Source organism: Zophobas morio, unplaced genomic scaffold (genome assembly GCF_036711695.1).
Source record: "Zophobas morio isolate AGI-343-1 ecotype UQ-CSIRO unplaced genomic scaffold, CSIRO_AGI_Zmor_V1 ptg000014l, whole genome shotgun sequence".
Classification (NCBI taxonomy): Eukaryota; Metazoa; Arthropoda; class Insecta; order Coleoptera; family Tenebrionidae; genus Zophobas; species Zophobas morio.
In genome coordinates this window covers 5,832,275-5,850,508 of record NW_026972119.1, presented here as the reverse complement: position 1 = coordinate 5,850,508, position 18,234 = coordinate 5,832,275, and the positions used below count along the sequence as shown (strand labels likewise).

The 18,234-nt window shown below is 32.8% G+C and overlaps 1 protein-coding gene across 1 annotated transcript; it reads right to left on the bottom strand.

Annotated features, from left to right (window-relative positions):
* Positions 1–348: 348 nt before the first annotated feature.
* Positions 349–1,346, bottom strand: LOC135128940 (homeobox protein Hox-D5-like). Its single transcript, XM_064056019.1, has 2 exons — positions 788–1,346; positions 349–737 (listed from the first exon to the last, which is right to left on the bottom strand). Exons 1-2 carry the CDS (start codon positions 1,344–1,346, stop codon positions 349–351), a joined length of 948 nt encoding a protein of 315 aa, XP_063912089.1.
* Positions 1,347–18,234: the final 16,888 nt, after the last annotated feature.

The window sequence follows — 18,234 nt, the reverse complement described above, 5'->3', positions numbered from 1 at the left end:
GCAACCCTCGTGGTGCAAATATTTGTTACGGTCAGTACTCATTGAACAGGCTTAAAAGGATTATAGAAAATTTGTCAAATCTTATTGTAATCTTGTTATACGGACGTCAAAATATTTTCAGTTCTTATGTCCCCAAGGAGTTGTAAAGTGTAAGAAAGGGTTGTGGTTACAGCACCGACAAAAGACTTAAGTTTATTGAAAAAGTATAATACCGCAAAGTCTATCTACAGAATAATATGAATATCTCGTTAAACTAGTGACTTGCATTTAAAAATAAATCTAAAATTAATTTTATTTACAAAAGAAATTACTTTTTGATATTCGCTCTGACTGCTCTGACCTTCTCGTTCAAGGCGAGGATGGTGGTCCAGGTATGTTTTTAATCTGGGTCAAAGGCTTCGCGATCTCTTTGTCGTAGACGTTCCTCTCCACATCATTCATTGAAGTCTCTTTAATTCCGGTGTTGCCCGTATAGAGAGGGACGAAGTTTTGCGTCGAGGAAATAGTACACTGCTCTAGAAAATCTTGCGAAAACTTCGTATCCTTTTTCGCTTTCATTCTCCTATTCTGAAACCAAATTTTGATTTGGCGCTCGGTCAAACTCAAACTGTGCGCAATCTCAACTCTGCGGCGCCTCGTCAAATACTTGTTAAAATGAAATTCTTTCTCTAATTCCAAAGTCTGGTAGCGTGTATAAGTCTGACGCGTTCTCTTGCCTCCGGCGTTCGCTGAATCACCTACAAGAAAAATTACTTAAAGACCGTCGTCGCAAATTACAAAATTCTACCGTTCGATTTCATCCAAGGGTAAAAACTGGCATTTTCAGCAACACTTTTGTTTTCAGTCGGAGGAGATCCGTAGCGCTCTTCTTCGCACGGTGTGTCTTCGTTAAAGTTCTGGAAGTCCATGCTTTGGTAATTGTTGTTCTTCGCCTGCGGTCTGGTTAACAGGGCCCGTAGTGCGGGCGAATCATCATCCTTCTTCTCCAATTTATTCTCATTGAGAAGCAGACTGGTCTCATTAGTCGATACACCTTTGCTTTGGTCGTAAAGACCCTGCTGACAGCTGTCAAACTGATTCAAATGTTGCGTGAAGTCGTGATTCACACTCGGCGTAATAGAATTGTCAAAATTATTTGAATATGTTTGATTTATCGAAAACCTGCAGCTTTCGTACGTCGGTTCTTCTTTCACGTTTTGGTATGCCGCTCCGGGGTGGTATCCGTTGTGTGCGTAATGTTCAGGTGTTTTTTCAGCACCCTCACACTCACTAAAAAACTGGTTCCTGTAATTCTGATACAGGTGTACGTTGGTCCAATAGTCACTAAACTGTGCTGAAACGTTCATCTTGGCACTCGTCACTCACTACCAACTGGGGCTAAAATGGAATTGCGACTAACCATGTCCTGCCACGGTCCAGGCACGTTCGGATAAATGCTAACATTGTCAAGTATTCCCCCAAAAGTCGGACGGGAGGGGTTGCGACCCCCTAAGGTTTGTCGCACAGCTCTTTTATTTCGCCAGCTGCCCTGTGAAACACCCACCCCCGACCATTCACCGCTTTTTCATCTTATTTATTAGGGTATTGGCCACGTTGCAGAATGTGAACTAAGAGCTGACAAAGAAAAATATGTATTCGGCATTTCACATACGATCAATCAGTGAAACGAAACAAGAGTTTTATAAAATTTTATAAATGCGTCATTACATAATTCATAATCCTCTCGCCAACAGCAACTGTGAACCTATAGAAGTCGTGGGCGCTTTTTACCACGAGTTTGATAAATGATGGATTTGCTACTGATTGAGTTCGTACGTGGCGAGACCCTCTTTAATATTACGGAACGCAGGTAATAAGCAGTTAGTTGTAAAAAATATAGGCCAGAGCAAAGACTAGGCCTTCCGAGAACGCCGAACAATTCATTATACGGTTTTAGTGCCTTCTGTAACAAATTCGTGAGCTAGACTTGAAGAATAGCCACGTTTTCAATTTACAACAGTACCTGTACCTTCACTTACAAGGATATTGATGATTTACAACATTCGAAATGGAAATTTGTCAAAATAAGAGTGCACTTATAGTAAAAGAACAACTATTTGAAATTTCACAGAGAGGGTCACCGTCTCATGTGTTGGTCCATGTACTTTCCCCTATGCAGACTTAGTAACAATAGAGATGCGTGTGTGTATCGAACATAATGAGATTCAGTAGTCGATAACAGAACAGGAACCAATCACTATCGGTCCCGATCGTCTATTGTTCGTGTTCACTATGCCGGGGGTGGTTTACCGTCACTTTTAATATATTCTTCCATTGAAAGGCATTTTTGGCCATATTACTTTTATGGCGATACAGTTATTAAACCAAATCATTTAATAACTCGACACCTCTGGAGCACAGTTTTTTCACTCGAGTGGTTTTATTCTTCAGGGGAAAGTGTTTGAAATAATTACGAGCAATAATGACACGGTCGGAGCTCGAGTTATTGGGGTGCCATTAGCACCTATTCTCTTTTGTTATTGTGTTACATGTAATTGCTGCATTAAAACGCAAACATATGGACCAGATAATGTATGAGTGAATGTATCGTAATGCCATAGAATTATGTATCTGAAAATCGTTTAAACTATCGAGTACGAATAAATTTCAATCCAATATACATACACTTGACTATAAATTTTTTTTAGTAAATCAATGGAAATCAAATCAAAAAATATATTCTTAAAATGGAATTACGAAATACTCTTATAAAGCTCTCAAATGATTTTTTAATTCAGTTACGCGTCGTCAAAAAACTCATTCTCGTACGCCAAAGTAGCGTGTTCTTGGTCATTAGTTACTTACATAAATTAGTATTTCTTAAGTTAAATTTATAATAATTTTCTCTTTAAGTTGTGCTGTAAAATTTGGCTTTGTATTTCTGTTCACGGTAGTGGAGTAAAGTTATTTAGAGGAAGATACAATCGGTTATGGATACATTTAGAGCATAGTCTACACTCAAGTTTGATGTATTAATTTTCCTTAAGGATAAATAAAACGTGTTTCAAAATGATTTTCATCTAGTCGCCTATGGTTGCAGATTTTCATCAAGAGAAAGATAGGAGTTGAAGCGATTTCAAAGCTAACTAGATGAAAATAATTTTGAAACACTCTTTATTTTAATTTTAATATAAATAAATATACTGCGTAAACACTATCTACATACTACATACATTATTCTGTTCTACAAAATTCAGGAGAATGAAATATCTTTGTGAAATATTAAAGAATATACGGAGTGTTGAAGAAAATTGGAAGTTATTTACATTGATTCATTGTGTGTTATTTCTGGATATCATCTGCAAGCAAATCACAAAAATTAAAACCACATTAGTAAAATATCGGAAAGATTTTCCTTAAATTCATGATTTTAAATAAATCTTTTAAAATTTTAACATCAGTTGAATTTAAAATTTAATTTGGCAACTTTTACTTTCAAGGCTAAAAAATCCACATTCCAAAAACATGAACAACATTACATTTGCTGGTACATTTTATATAGACCTTTTTTATTTTTTATTTAATCGACATAAAATTCTCATATTGTTTTGTACATTTTAAGTAGATTATACGTCTCAAATGTCACAACAATCTGTGCAGTATTATTTGTGTAATAAAATGGTCAACAAATGATAGACAGATACACGAAAATTTTTATGTTCTAGAAGCCTGGAAATGTCGAGAAAACCAGGGAAATAAATTCAACAAAACCCATACAAACTTTTATATATTCGTCGAAATTTCTAATAAACCTACTTCTGCACGTCTGCGCTTTTATAACCCTTTCCAATACTCCATACAATTTGACTGCTATTTTTAATTTTGAAAAAAAAAATAAGATACTATTCTTCGTATACCTTTATTACACGGTTGACATAAGTAAGTCATAATAAGTAGGTCGACAATTCTAAAAACTAAAACAGTTTTAAACAACCTCTCTGGTAAAGACCCTCTTCATTCTGTAATATCATATAATCGAAACAAAAAGTCAATAGTAAACCATGAAATTTATTTTTAAAGTAATGATCTTGGTTTTGCAGTTATTTAACCGTAAATGCCAAAGTGATTCACAAGACAAATAACATATTGGTGTTGCCAACATAATTTTATTAAACTGAATTTCAAATGTTCCCAGACGACTTTTTTTCCTCAAACATACGGTAATTGATTCTAGCTATTTGGAATTTCCACGGATTTCAGCATCGTATTTGGAGAAATATTTAATTGCTTGTCGGAGATTCACCCATTTTAAAATACTGAAAGAGTCTGTTTATAGACATACAAATAAAAATTTAATACCTGCTTTCTAAGTGGTGCAGATGTAGAAGCGAGTCTATTTTTGTAACTTCTCAGTTGTAAAATTTTATAAATATTTAAAAAATTGACACTTGGAAGTGGAAGTGTAGATTTTATTTTTTACGATGCCTTGTACACCTATGTAAATTTCAGAATGCAGTTAATATATTAATAAACTAACAAAAATTTAGTATTTTAAAAGTTTGAAAGGAATCCCTTATCTTTCGCTCACGGGATTTTCAATATATTTTTCGAAGATATCTCCGTTATTAACAGACTTTTTATTACGAAATTTTAGATATACCTAACCGGTCAACGATTTTCGCTATATAAAGCAAGAACAGTTTCTTTAAAAATAATTTATCATAATCTTGTTTTTAGCATTTTGGTGAAGTTTTTCATCACGTATCTTTAAAAATCAGTATCCCTAGTATTTATAGAAATTTATTAACGCAGTTTTCACCACTGTTTTCAGTCTACAGAATTCCATACGTTACCTGGGAAACATTGTCGATATTTTTTTGTCGGAAATGAGATACACTAAAAAGAAGCTTGTGTTGAAGAAGCTGTTTCTGTTGTAGTTAACTTGAAGATATGTTTTACAACTTTTACAATATTTGAAATTCTTAAACGCTGCAAATATTTTGCTATTAATTACAAAATTCTTATAAGTATACATTGATTCTGAAACTGTTGCTTATATGAACTAATGAATTCATAATCATAACATTAATGGAATATTCTTGGCTCTTTTGGTTCACTTGAAATATATTTTTTTTTTCTAAAGAAAGTAAATGCAGTCTGTAAAAAAAGTAGACTGATACAAACGTAAACGTAACTAAATAAATATATCCTATAACTGGTAACAAAAATCTGAAACAAAATTTCACTTTTGCAAATTGCTAAAATAATGTGCATTGCAATGAAAATTGTCATTTTTGAGAATTTTAACGTGCGCTATTTCGAAAAGTATTAAACTAAAAAACCACAATATAATGATTAGTTTTAGTCATGTTATCTACCCCAAAAACGAGGAGTTACAATATCAAACTAAAATGTTATTGTAAGTGACCATGACTATTAAAACAATTAATTACATTATACCTAGGTATGATTTTGAAATGACTGTTAAAACGTCAAAATTTTATATAGGTAACGTTTTTAATAATTTTTAATTAATTTAATTATTGCAATTGTACTTAGTTTTTCAATTTGTAGTACTTGTTTTAAAATGGAATTTTCTGAACTGCTAAAAGAAAAAAAAAATTGTGTCCATTGATAGATGTAGGATGTCGCACTTGAGGCTGCCGCATTTTCTGACCCTATACGGTTGGGGAGGTCTGGAAGTTATGTAACATAATGCAAGAGAGTTAACGCGTATAAAAATGTAGTATACCTGTTAGTTGCAGGCACAAACCGTGCTTACGAAGCTGGATTTACACATCTATAACTAGACTTTAATTGTACAAAAATTTGATTTGTTTATAAAATATTGATAATTAATACGAGTATCATAAATATTTTAAATTGTATACTAAATATTAGCCACTATTATGGTAAATTTATTAGTGACCAGTTTGCTCCTTTCAGCAACCTGATACTGAAAATATACGTGTTGCGTTACACGATACAACAAGATAAGAAATCGAAAGTCTCTAAGCGGTGGGATCAGTGTTGTTTTGTGAGTGAAAATTATGAAAAAATCTTGTTGGACAAGTCTTTAAAAATAATTGATTACAACATAGTATAATAGCATTTGTAAATAGTTTAATAAAACGATGATTTGACTGGAGTGTAATTTATTACAAATAGACTATCGCATAATACATCATGTACCCAAGTGCCCGGTGTTAGTGTGAGTTATGAATGTATGCGTACAGTTGCTGTATATGATTAGGGCAAAGTCATTAATAACGATTCGGTCAAGAAAATTATATATTTTATCCACAAACTGTCATGACGTCATTATTCATGATATTCCATCAATCTACTCACAATAATATTAATTAATTTTATACGCCGGCATGTTTTAAATATCAATTTCAAGAGCATCTGACCTAAAATAAAACCATCTAGCATTTCTTTCGTTTAATAATTTGCATATAGCCAACGGCAACACCAACAATGACCATAGGAATTGATTACTAGAGTTGCATGAATGTGTACGTATATGCGAATGAGAAACTGATGGAAAATAAAATGGATTATTTCTGGATGGCTTTGCTAATTCCGGCTTAAAATCGCTCTATTTGTCTACCACTGAGTGATTTCGTATGCTCCCGACGCGCTTTTTAAATGCAATGATTCGTTTATTTCCACAGTCAAAACGAATTAAATTTATATCCTACCCACGCTCAATAGAAATACTTACAATAGTTTATCCCATCCCCATGACGTCTAGTTAAAGAACTGGAGAATGACAGCCACCCACGACAATTTGCCGCTCCGTCTCAGTCATCACAAAATATTTTTAAAATCTTCATGATTTTTACCAAATACCGTAGGTTGGCTAAATACTTCACAACGTTACGAGATTTCGAATTTTTAAGATTTTAAATTAACAATTTAACCAAAATTTTAGTCTGTATTATTGCACATATTGTGTACTGCTTACAAGCAACCCATGCACACACGTTTTTTGTATAAAATTTAGTATTTAATTAGTATGCAGTATGCACACGAAATTTTGAATTCTTGGCCTGGTATTTTTTTTATGTCACAACAAGAAAAAATTATTTAAACGTCAATATTTGGAGAGTTAATCAAATTTCTAGCTTATACCTACATAGTTTTTAAAACACAAAATGCACTGATGCGATAGTTTTTTATGAACTGTTGTAAAAGCTACCGAACTAAATCATGGAAAGATATTGAGGTGGTGTTGCTAATGCGTTCAGAACACTCGAAATTTTTCCAGAAGCAGATATATGGATTTTGCACAATTTTTCACAAACTCTTTGTCATTTCGTATCTATTGATGTTAAAGTTTGATGTTTAGTTATTCATATAAATATTATCAATTTTTTGAAATTCCGTTGTGAAATCAAGTGAAAAATTTACTTTTTCAAGGTAATGATTGTTCTCACCGATTCATATTAATCCTCACCTACCAAAATGCCTACATTTCAAATTTCATAACAATCCGTTCAAAAATACTTGAGTTATTGCGTTGACGGTTATTTGGACACAATTTCCATCGCTCCCGAAGTACAATAAAACATATCAAGGCTTTTAGAAAAAAAAAATGATTTGGCGAACTTTATATATATTCTTAAGAACCTCTATAAGTTAAAATGAAGATATGTATTGTAATAATGTTTAAAGTAAAGGTAAAGAAGCATGTTGTGCGTTTGTTTCAAATGAATTTTTTCTTTACAAAATCTTGTGATTTATAATATTTTTACAAGAACACGTACCTAAGTATATCAGTTTGGAGTGTAATACTAATATTGCAAAATTTTAGGGAAAATGGTGTGAGCCGTTTATTATTTAATCAGTAAAATAAATCGACTAATTCATTAAGTTCTTGAGTCACCGGCAGTTCTAAAAAATATGAATGCATTGCATTGATAAATTAGAAGAATATTCCTACTCATCATATTTTGCAAAATTCGGCAAAATTTTGAGATGACATCCTCAATTTTTTTGTAGGGGATAAACAGTCATATTTAATTAAAAATTTCAATGTTTACGACAACTTTGAAACATCTGAAAGATTTCAAAGCATTCCGTTTTCAGTTCCCGATTTAATCAATAAAAAATGACTTGATTTTTTTTGAGTTATCGTGTATAAGCAATTCTAAAAAATTATATGAATGGAATGATAAATCACTCATCATATTTTAGATACTTTTTTTAGATTTATTCGTTAAAATTTTGAGATGACGTAATCAATTTTTTGAGGAGGATAAACAAATTTATTTTGATTAAAAATTTGCAATGCTTTCGATAACTTTGAAACGTCTGCAAGATTCCAGACGTTCTAAAATCTGGAATCTTGCAGACATTAAAACGATAAACTTGCAGAATGTCATACGATTTTGATTTCTTTCCAAAAATCGGGATGTTTCGAGCAAAAACTCAGCACTGATTCATAAACTACAAGTGCAGGAGTATGTTATTTTATACAATTTAAAAACCATTTACTATGCAAAATTTTTAGGTGACGTCATCACATTGGTGAGGACAAAGTTTAGTTAGCGTTTTATATGATATTTATAATACACTTACCAAATTTGATAACAAAACAGTCCGGTAGTTTCAAAAATTATTTTTGTCTAGCAAAAACAGACAAAGACACAGACAGATAGACGGAAACGGGAGACCTATGTTTTTGTACTCTAATGGTCATGACACATCAAAAAAATAGAAAAGTAGCCAGTCTCCCGATGAACTCTCCCTAGGAACGAGGAAGCAAAAAATCTCGACCAAAGTTCTTTGAATAGTATACAATAAAATGATTTTCGACTCTGCAGAGTATTTTGTTTTTGAGACAAAGCACACAACTTAGTTTTTTAAATAACTCGCCCTATATCTTTGTATAGTCTGTCACTAAATTTAAGAAAGGTATTTTATAATTCCTTTTGTGCGACTGGTTAGCGGCTCAATCCCAGCGTCATAAATCAAGGATTTATCTTAATATCTTACCACCTCAATATCTACTGGTGCGTAATGCGCTTAAACATTTTTGGTACATTAATCCAACACAAACACAATTTACAACTGTGGGTTTGCCTTACTAACTGCTTCACAGTACGCTAATTTTACAACAGCCATATAACCTTGTAGTATCTGACAGACTATACATATTCTTCTTAGCCTCCTCCTAGCCTTTATAACCATAATTTAATTCCGATACGACGTTGCCACATTATCCCAGTTTTCTTGTTGTTTTTTTTTTAATGTAAGGGTCTACAAAAAAGTAGCAATACTGTTATTTTTAAATATCGGTATTGCAGTTTTTTCAAATAGAACCTCTGTATTCTATTAATGCATCATATTCATATTTTTGTTCTCTTTCTTTCAGTAGGTAGTCTCTATGGCCCTTAAAAAGCTAAAAAATTGCAACTATCAACTTTAAATACAGAATAGATAACAGAGAACGGAGAATACTTAACCAAAAAGAAAGAGAACAATAACAAATTAAAATGCAATAAAATGCAGGTGTTCCATTTAAAAAAACAAAAATATTGATATTTGATATTTGTTCTGATTTAAAAATTTTTATAAACACTACATATTAATAATTTTAATTATACTACAACAATGTGCATATCTTTTCTCTTCATAAAATATTTTATCAGAGGTTTAAAAAATAAACCTATTTCGATTTTTTTGTGAACACTTTCATTGTTAAAAATTTAAAGAAAATCGGAATAACGTCGCATCGAAATTTCGAAAATAAACTATAGGTAGCTACTCCTGGGTTGTATGTTACCTCTTAAAAACAAAACTATTTGTAGGTAATAATTAAAGGCTAATCGAAGTATGCGCGTTTAGTGACTCACTCTGTATATTTGAAACTTTTTATAGTTAATTATTGGAAAAGGAGTACTGTAAAAGGTGATTACTAAGCCGTGCTAGTTTATGCTATAAACAATTAGATTTAATTTTTTTTTTCTAAAATTGGTTAGACAGAATATCTCTCGCTAAGGTAAATTTGAATAAAAATTTGCTTACTAATTTTATAAATTTTAATATGGATTTTGTGCTATCAAAATTACCTACTTCGTCTTAAAAATTCAAAAATAAAAATACATTTTTTGAAACTGCCGTACCCAAGGTTAAAAATATTGATAATTAGGTATTAAATTAATTATAGTAAACTGTTAGAAAATAGTTGATCATCATAATAGATTTTACACGTAGAAAAATGTGATATTTGAATAAAAACTAAGAACATTAAAATGATGATGTGAACTATGTCAAGTAACCACACAAATGTAGGTATACAATCTAACTTGTACGTCTTTTAATAAAAATAAAATAAAAACACTTCGTGTGCACGGTTTGAATGGTATTTGAAATTATTAATTTTACAAAAAATTTGCCATTTCATGTACGAAGTATTTAATGTTGAAAAAAAAAATGTATTTCGCTTCGAATCTCTCCGCACAACTTGACCACCTTTCCAATCATCTCTTAAAATCTACAAATTTCACTCTTTTGGAGAAAGGGGTGCATCCGCTCGGTTTATTAGGGACCGCTCAATAAAACTTACCCCAAATAACTTTCCGTTTCTTCGCATTGTAGCCGAGCAGACATGCCATAAATCTTGTATGACCGGCAACTGTAAACATGTACAGTTACTTGAAAAAATCGTGGTGAGTCATAAAAACGGCACTGGATTTCGACGGGCGTCAGCGGCCTTTAATTATTTGAGAGAAAGTGAATCGGTTTGATGATGATGGATGAAATTGAATTAATGTAAGAGCAGTTTTAAACAATCCTGTCGTCTGCAATCTATTAACACCCGAAATGATCGCTAAATGTTGCGCACAGAATTTCACCCAACAACATACAATGATTGACAGCGAGGGCCGGCACGATGATTAACGAGATGTTTCACAAAATGACGGTTCCTGAACTGAACTTTCCTCCCTCACGGGGGAAATATCGGTGTGTAAACATGCAGTTAGGGATATTTTATTTTAATCAATAATTTCAAGGATTGCTGGGACAGTTATTTATTTCCAAATCCTGTTGAAGAAATTTTCTTATTAAAATGTCGTCCCTTTAACATTTTTTCTTTTGCCAAGTTAACCAGTTGGCGTAACTAACTTATTATTAATTGTATAAGATTTGTTCACTTAGATCGTTAAAATAATATAGTACCATTATAAAAACAAAGTTTCTATCACATTAACATTTTGTCCAGATTACAAATATGTAGGTATTTACCATTTGAGACAAAGAGTGCAAGTGAGAGAAAACCAGTGATGCAGACAGGTCTTGCAATAATCTGTAAATATAATTATAACTATAATGTACCTATATACTCAAATTGCAGGTGAAGCACACGGCGTGGTTTTGTATAGTGCGGCTAAAGATATAGTGCAGTTATAGGTTATTTGGTACTCAACTGACGGTAATTTTTACGAATTCGTCACAATGCTCGTAGTAAATCCACTTTCCTGGCCAAAACCTTCTCGTGTTGTAAGAATAACAAATAAAAATTATTTCAAAACGGCACGTGGCAAACTTACTACATCTTTAATCCGATTTTATTAAATCAAAGAATACTCAAATAATTCAAAACGAGTAAAACCCTTTTATTAGATTGATTATTATTTCTGAAACTTCTGAACAGTTCGTTCATCAAATTTTAGATTTATTTTAAGGATATCGTGTCCATGGTAAAAAGCTTACCGAAATTTGTCTGTTCATCCCTTCCATAATTGTAATGACGTGACATCTTAGAATTTTACGTAATCCTATTTAAAATCTGTAAAATAGTGTGTCTTTGGCTTATTAATTTTGGCGTATTTTTAACCTTGTGCAAGTAAGTTTTTGTAATAATTCAAAATTTTCAAAAAAAAATGCTACTTATAATTTATCAATTCATTCGTTGACGTGATTTGAAAATTTTGCAAGGGAAAACTCATTTGAAACATATACCTACGTGTAGCATGCTCCATTATATTAACTTTAACGTTACATGCATACCTTTATATTAATTTAACCGAATTTTATAATTTATCGAAAGAGCTGGATTTGTTTTATTGTAGACGAGGGAAGTTTAGTCGAAATAATCTTCCACCAATTTTTTTATTTCGAAAACCATATACAGGGTGTTAGGGAATGCTTGCAACAAAATTTGAAGGTAGGCTCCTGAAGAAGAGAACAACAAAAAATGCTAGTAACACTTTTTTCAAAGGTTAATAGTTTTTTCTAAAAAGCGTATCGAAAAATCAGTCCCCACATTTTGAGAACTGCTGACGTTGTCTTTTTTTTTTCTAAGGTAGTTGTGAAAATTCTGGAACTAAGATGATTATTTCCTTAGAAACGATTAAATCTAATTTGTCAAAAATTGACAAAAATGTCACATTTACATCAATACAATAAACACCTTTGAGTTTTAAAATGTTTGATTCGGACGTTTAACGAAATAGACGCGGTTCCGACAGGCTAATAAGGGTACCAACGTGGTTGTTAACGGAAATTTAAGAAAACACCACAAACGGCCTCTGAAAACCTGCAGTGATACCAGAAAGAGGGGGTTTTGCGTTCTTCCCCTGAAAAAAATCCCGAAGGAAAACATTAGAAAGATTAGGAAAATCTATCTTTCAGCAGTGTGGTCAATGAATTGTTGAAATAGTTCGTCAACTCAAGCGCAATAGCGCTCCCAGTTGATCTAATACTACGGCAAAAAGGGACAACTCATGGCACCCAACCTCGTGATAAAACTTTTCATCCTCCTCACTACCCTTCGACTTGATTAGTACAGACCCCTGTTGTTCGATCTTGAAAAAAGCGGCTATGGTTAACTGTTTGATGAACAAATGAGGACGCTCCACCCAAGATTCGGAGGAGTCTGCAGGACCTAAGTTCGTCGGTCCATATTTCCGAGTCTGATCACTCGCCTAATGTGGTCCATTAATGTAGCAGCGGAATGGTTGGGAATGTAGGACAACTAACTCCGCTTGTTGATCGTTCGTATACCACTCGTTATGAAAATTGCAACAAAATAATTTGCCGCTTGTAGGTAAAAATCCGAACTTACACAATGTACATGAGGCTCCTGGGCAAGAACAAGATGAGCAAACAATCCCGGCGCAAGCCGTGTACGCAAAAGTGAACCGTACCAAGGAACACTTACTACTGAAATGACAGAAAAACTCATTTTATACGCACTTTCATTTGCCCTTTGTACGATAACTGTCGGGTTTCCTGCCAATTCCCTCATCTTAAACTGTGTTTAGTGTCCCCTTTGCAATGGAAGTGATTTCATTATTGATAATAAAAAGGTACCCTTAGAGTACCGAAATCATAGAACGCTTAAGGTATTTTCTTTGTTACTTCTTAATGGTTACCCATATACTAAATGTTCTTGTTTTTAAGAATTTTTTTAATATTAGGACATAAAAAAAGAAATAGTCTAAGCAGTTGAAATATTCTCAAAAATCAGGTAAAAATTGGTGTTAAACACTGCTTAGCACTCCAACGACCAACATTATCTTTTTATTTTTCGATTGTCCAGCAATTATCTTTTCTTAATAAATTTATATTCTACTTTTGCTTTGCGGAAAAAGGTAGAATACATAGTTTATCAACAAATACAAGAAATGTATTGTATAAGTTAAAAACTTTGTTCAAAATCTTCCAACGATTTTAAAATTTAAGCCAATTTGTTAAATACAATTTTCAACACAAAGAAAAATAACCTTTAATTATAATAAACAAACAAAACGAATAAGCGAAAATAAAAAACAAAAAACGCAAAAACAAAACAAGAAAATTAAAGCAGATGTTGGAAGTGAGCACCATTTGCACGAATACAAGCTTCTGCTCTCCTGAGTAATGAGTTACTGACTCTATTTAATTCTTCAGGATCGTTTCGAATCCGTTCTGCGGCCATCATACCTCTTGCTTCTAAATCTTCTAAATTATTAACTGGAGTTCGATAAACAATTGATTTCATATAACCCCATAAGTAGTAATCACAACTGTTAAGATCGGGAGAACGGGGTGGCCAAGCGATGGGTCCACCTCTTCCAATCCATCTCTCACCATAAACATTCGTCAGGAATTGTCGCACTTGTAAACTAAAATGCGCAGGAGCACCATCGTGCATAAAGTACATCCTTCGTCGAATGTCTAAAGGTACATCTTCCAATAACAATGGCAAATGTGTTTCCAAAAAATGAAAGTCCTAATTGTCTCCGTTCAGTCTTTCCGGTAGAACATATGGTCCTATCATTTGATTACCTATTATTCCGGCCCAAATGTTTAATGAAAAACGTTGTTGAAAGTGCGTCTCGTAAAAAGCGTGAGGATTGGCATCTGCCCAGCGGTGAGTATTATGAAAATTAAGTATTCCATCCCTAGTAAAACAGCATTCATCTGTCATCACTTCATCAGTATGGAAGAAAGAAATCCGGGAGTTTCATTATTGCTGTTCACTATCCATCGGCAAAAGTTTTGTCTAGGAATGAAATCGTTCGGACTTAAACTCTGGACCCGCTGGAGGTGGTACGGGTACAAAAGAGATTCTCGTAGCGTTCTCCATACAGTCCAGTGACTAACACCTACTTCTCGAGCAATTTCACGCGTACTAGCTGACGGGTCTTCTTCAACACGATTGATAATGTGCTCTTCAATGTTGACCATATCTGGATCTCGACCTCGTTCAATCTCCTGATTTTTAGGTAAAACTGATCCTGTCTCCCGCAACCTTCTATTCACGGCTGAAAAGGTTTCGCGATACGGTTGTCGACGCCCAGGAAAACGTTCAGCATACCGTCTTGCTGCGGCTCTAGCATTGCCTCCACACTCCCCATAAACAAAATGCATGTCTACATATTCTTCTATGCTGTATTCTGGCATTTTTTCTCAATGAGTATTACTGACAATGACAGTTATAAATCTAACAATAATATTTGAAACAGTTTGAACAATGTTAGTGTATCTCGGTAACTAAGCAACGATGCTTTTTTTTAACGATTCCCTTGATAGATAGAAAGCAGATTGCCATTCGTTGCTAAGTAACAATAGAAATTTTAATAATGGAACGTATTATTGAAAAATTGGCCTCCATGCAGTTCCAAAACGGTGTGATACTTATTTTTAAGGTGATTTAAAAGAAAAACTATACATTTTTGAAAAAAGTTGTACATAGATTTTAGATTCCTTTTTTTGTAATGCCTTTGCTCTGAAAGTTTGTTGCAAGCATTTCCTAACACCCTGTATATTCCTTTACTGAAGGGTGATTATTTTAAATACTTAATATACTAAGCAAAAATTTATTGTGCGTTGTAAACGGGCACATATAATTATCACAATATTTCCTAGATGTTATGAAAAAGGTAGGTGTAGCATTAAATTCTGCAGTCAGTTTTATTCTACATACCTACTACTTTTAATAATGAATTGATGATTAAAGGTTTTATAAAAAAAAAAACAAACAATAGAACCTGCGGTGTCTGTTCCATGGTAGGTATAGAATTTAATTTATAGTACTTATACTTAACAACTACACTTGAACTTATTGAACGGAAGTGTTGTAAATGGTAATTCCACAAATATGACCTAAAATATTTTTTGAAACTTTCAACACTTACAAAATTACGCAAAATATATCTTGATAAGTATAACAAAATTTTGTGATGACGTCATCAACATTTTTGCAAAGGCACGTATATCACTTTGGATAGGTGCAGTGTAATACTAATGATAACAGTATTGTATTTTCAAATTTTCGGGAAAAGGAAGCGAGCGGTTCCCAATTTAACCAATCAAATAAATTATCTCATACATTAATTTTTATTAGTCACCCTGTATAAGCACTTTAGAAACTTTTAACAGTGATAAATCACAAGTATAGACTCATCATATTTAGATTTTGGAGAGGATATTCGGCAAGATTTTTAGATGACGTCATCAATTTTTCGAGAGGGATATATATGTCTGCAAGATTTCAGAGCTTTCGGTTATGCAGTTCCTGATTTAAACAATAAATTGATTCTTTCATTAATGTTTTGAGTTCACCTTGTGTAAGTACAGTCATAATATTTTGCATAGTTCAAAAACGATTTATTCGGCAAAATTTTGAGACGACGGCACCAATTTTTTGGGAGGGGAAAAATAAATACATTTGGTTAACGATTTACCATGATTATGATAACTTTAAAATATTTACAAGATGTCAGAATATTCGGTTTCCCAGTTTCAAAGTTAAATTGCAAAATATTGTTATAAAATTTTGATTTTTCTCCAAAAACCTGGATGTTTATGGTGAAAACTCGTACGGCATCAACAGTGCAGGAGTATCTTATTTTATAACGTAAAAAAACTTACTATTTAAATTTTGGACATGTCGGCATCCCACTGGTGGTGGGGATGATTAGCCAAATTTTACCGTTTAACCATCTACATGATATTCCTAATATATGTATATATAAAATTTGACAACAATCGGTCCGGTAGTTTAGAAAATTACGTGTATAATGGATACCGACGCCAGACAGACAGGTGGAATGTGAAAACGACTTTTTTCCTAATCTAGAAGTCATGACACTTTGAAAGTGGAAATTCGCGCGTTGGGCTCGATTACTATAAAGTAACTTCATTTGACATACACCTGTTAAAACTTTTATGACTTAAGAGGCTGAAGCCAAACCACCCTTATAAGTCAAACTGGCTATTTTATTATTTAATTCAGTTCACAGCTACGTTATGCCAACAATGGACAGTAATAATCTTGCGGTTTGGGTCCACAAAGTTTACAATACCCAGTTTGACTTATAAGGGTGCTTTGGCTTAAGCGGCTTAAGCCATAAAGATTTTAACAGGTATATGTCAAATGAGGTTACAGTACGTCCTTAGCTCGGGAGACTTGGACTTCGTGTGCTTTTCTTACGTCGAGGTATGCATGAAAGATCTGGACTTCATGCTCTATTCATGCTTCATGTTCTATTATGAAAATTATATAGAGGGTGAGTCACTAAGCATGCGGTTCTTATTCTGAGTACCATACATTAAAATTGTTTTAGACTATACAGAATCTTTTGTATTCGGGTATAGCAGACAACTTGGTTTTCACTTCCCAAGCGTAAGCTAAGGAAGTATAGTAATCGAGTCCATTGAACGAATGGTCACTTCTTTTAATTTACCTATTCATTTGTACATGTTCTTATTAGCCTCTTCCTCGGTTTTATAATCACAGTTTGTTTTTTTAATTTTATTGGGACATTGCCACGTTATTCGAATTTCCTTAAATATGCCAGAATTTCCAAAACAGTCACAATAATAGGTATTATATTTAAAATATATGTTGCAATATGGGGAGATAAACAGAATTACATGTTTTCTTCTGGTACCAAATACACAAAATTTTATTATTCGGAGTGTTTATAAAAATTACAAAACTTTACAATTTTGAAATATCGATATTTTAGTTTTTTCAAATAGAACACTCTGTATTTTATTACGGTATCTCACTCTGTTTTGAACTCTTTCTTTCGGGACGTCAGTGTGTTTCTTAAAAAAGTGAAAAATTGCAATAATTATTACCTTTAAATATAGAAAATACTTGACAAAAAATGAAGAAAACAAAAAAATAGAATAAGATGCCGTAATAAAATACAAGTTGTTCTATTTGAAAAAACTCAAATATCGATATTTGAAGAATATACTTAATAATTTTACTTATACAGATTTTAACAATAATCCCATTGCGTTTTTTGTAAAACCATCCACTATGAAAAAATTTTAAGAAAATTGGAATTTCAAAAATAAATTAATGAGGTTCTAAAGGCTAAGAACAGATCAGATGTGAAAAGATGTAGGACATTCGATTTGTAAAAACTAAGTTGTGTGTCACACCTTAAAAACAGACCACTCTGTTTAGTTGAAAATAATCTTAGTGTATAGTCCTCAAAGTAGGGTCTTTATTTTTTTTCTATTGCTAATAATTACTGAGATATTGAAGAGCGCGCGCTTAATAATTCACCCTGTTTTCTCTGAAGAAACGTGGACTCTGGCCCTTAATACACAAAGCATAAGATTGTTAATACACTGATTTTGGAATTATAAGAGAATAAATGGTACGAACGTGAGTATTGAAATCTATTTAGACGACTAAATTTTTCAGTAATTTCTCCACTCGATATTATTGAAAATTGAAAGTCGATAAAACTTCTACATCCTTATGTATTTTGGTTACAAAATTGTATATATACT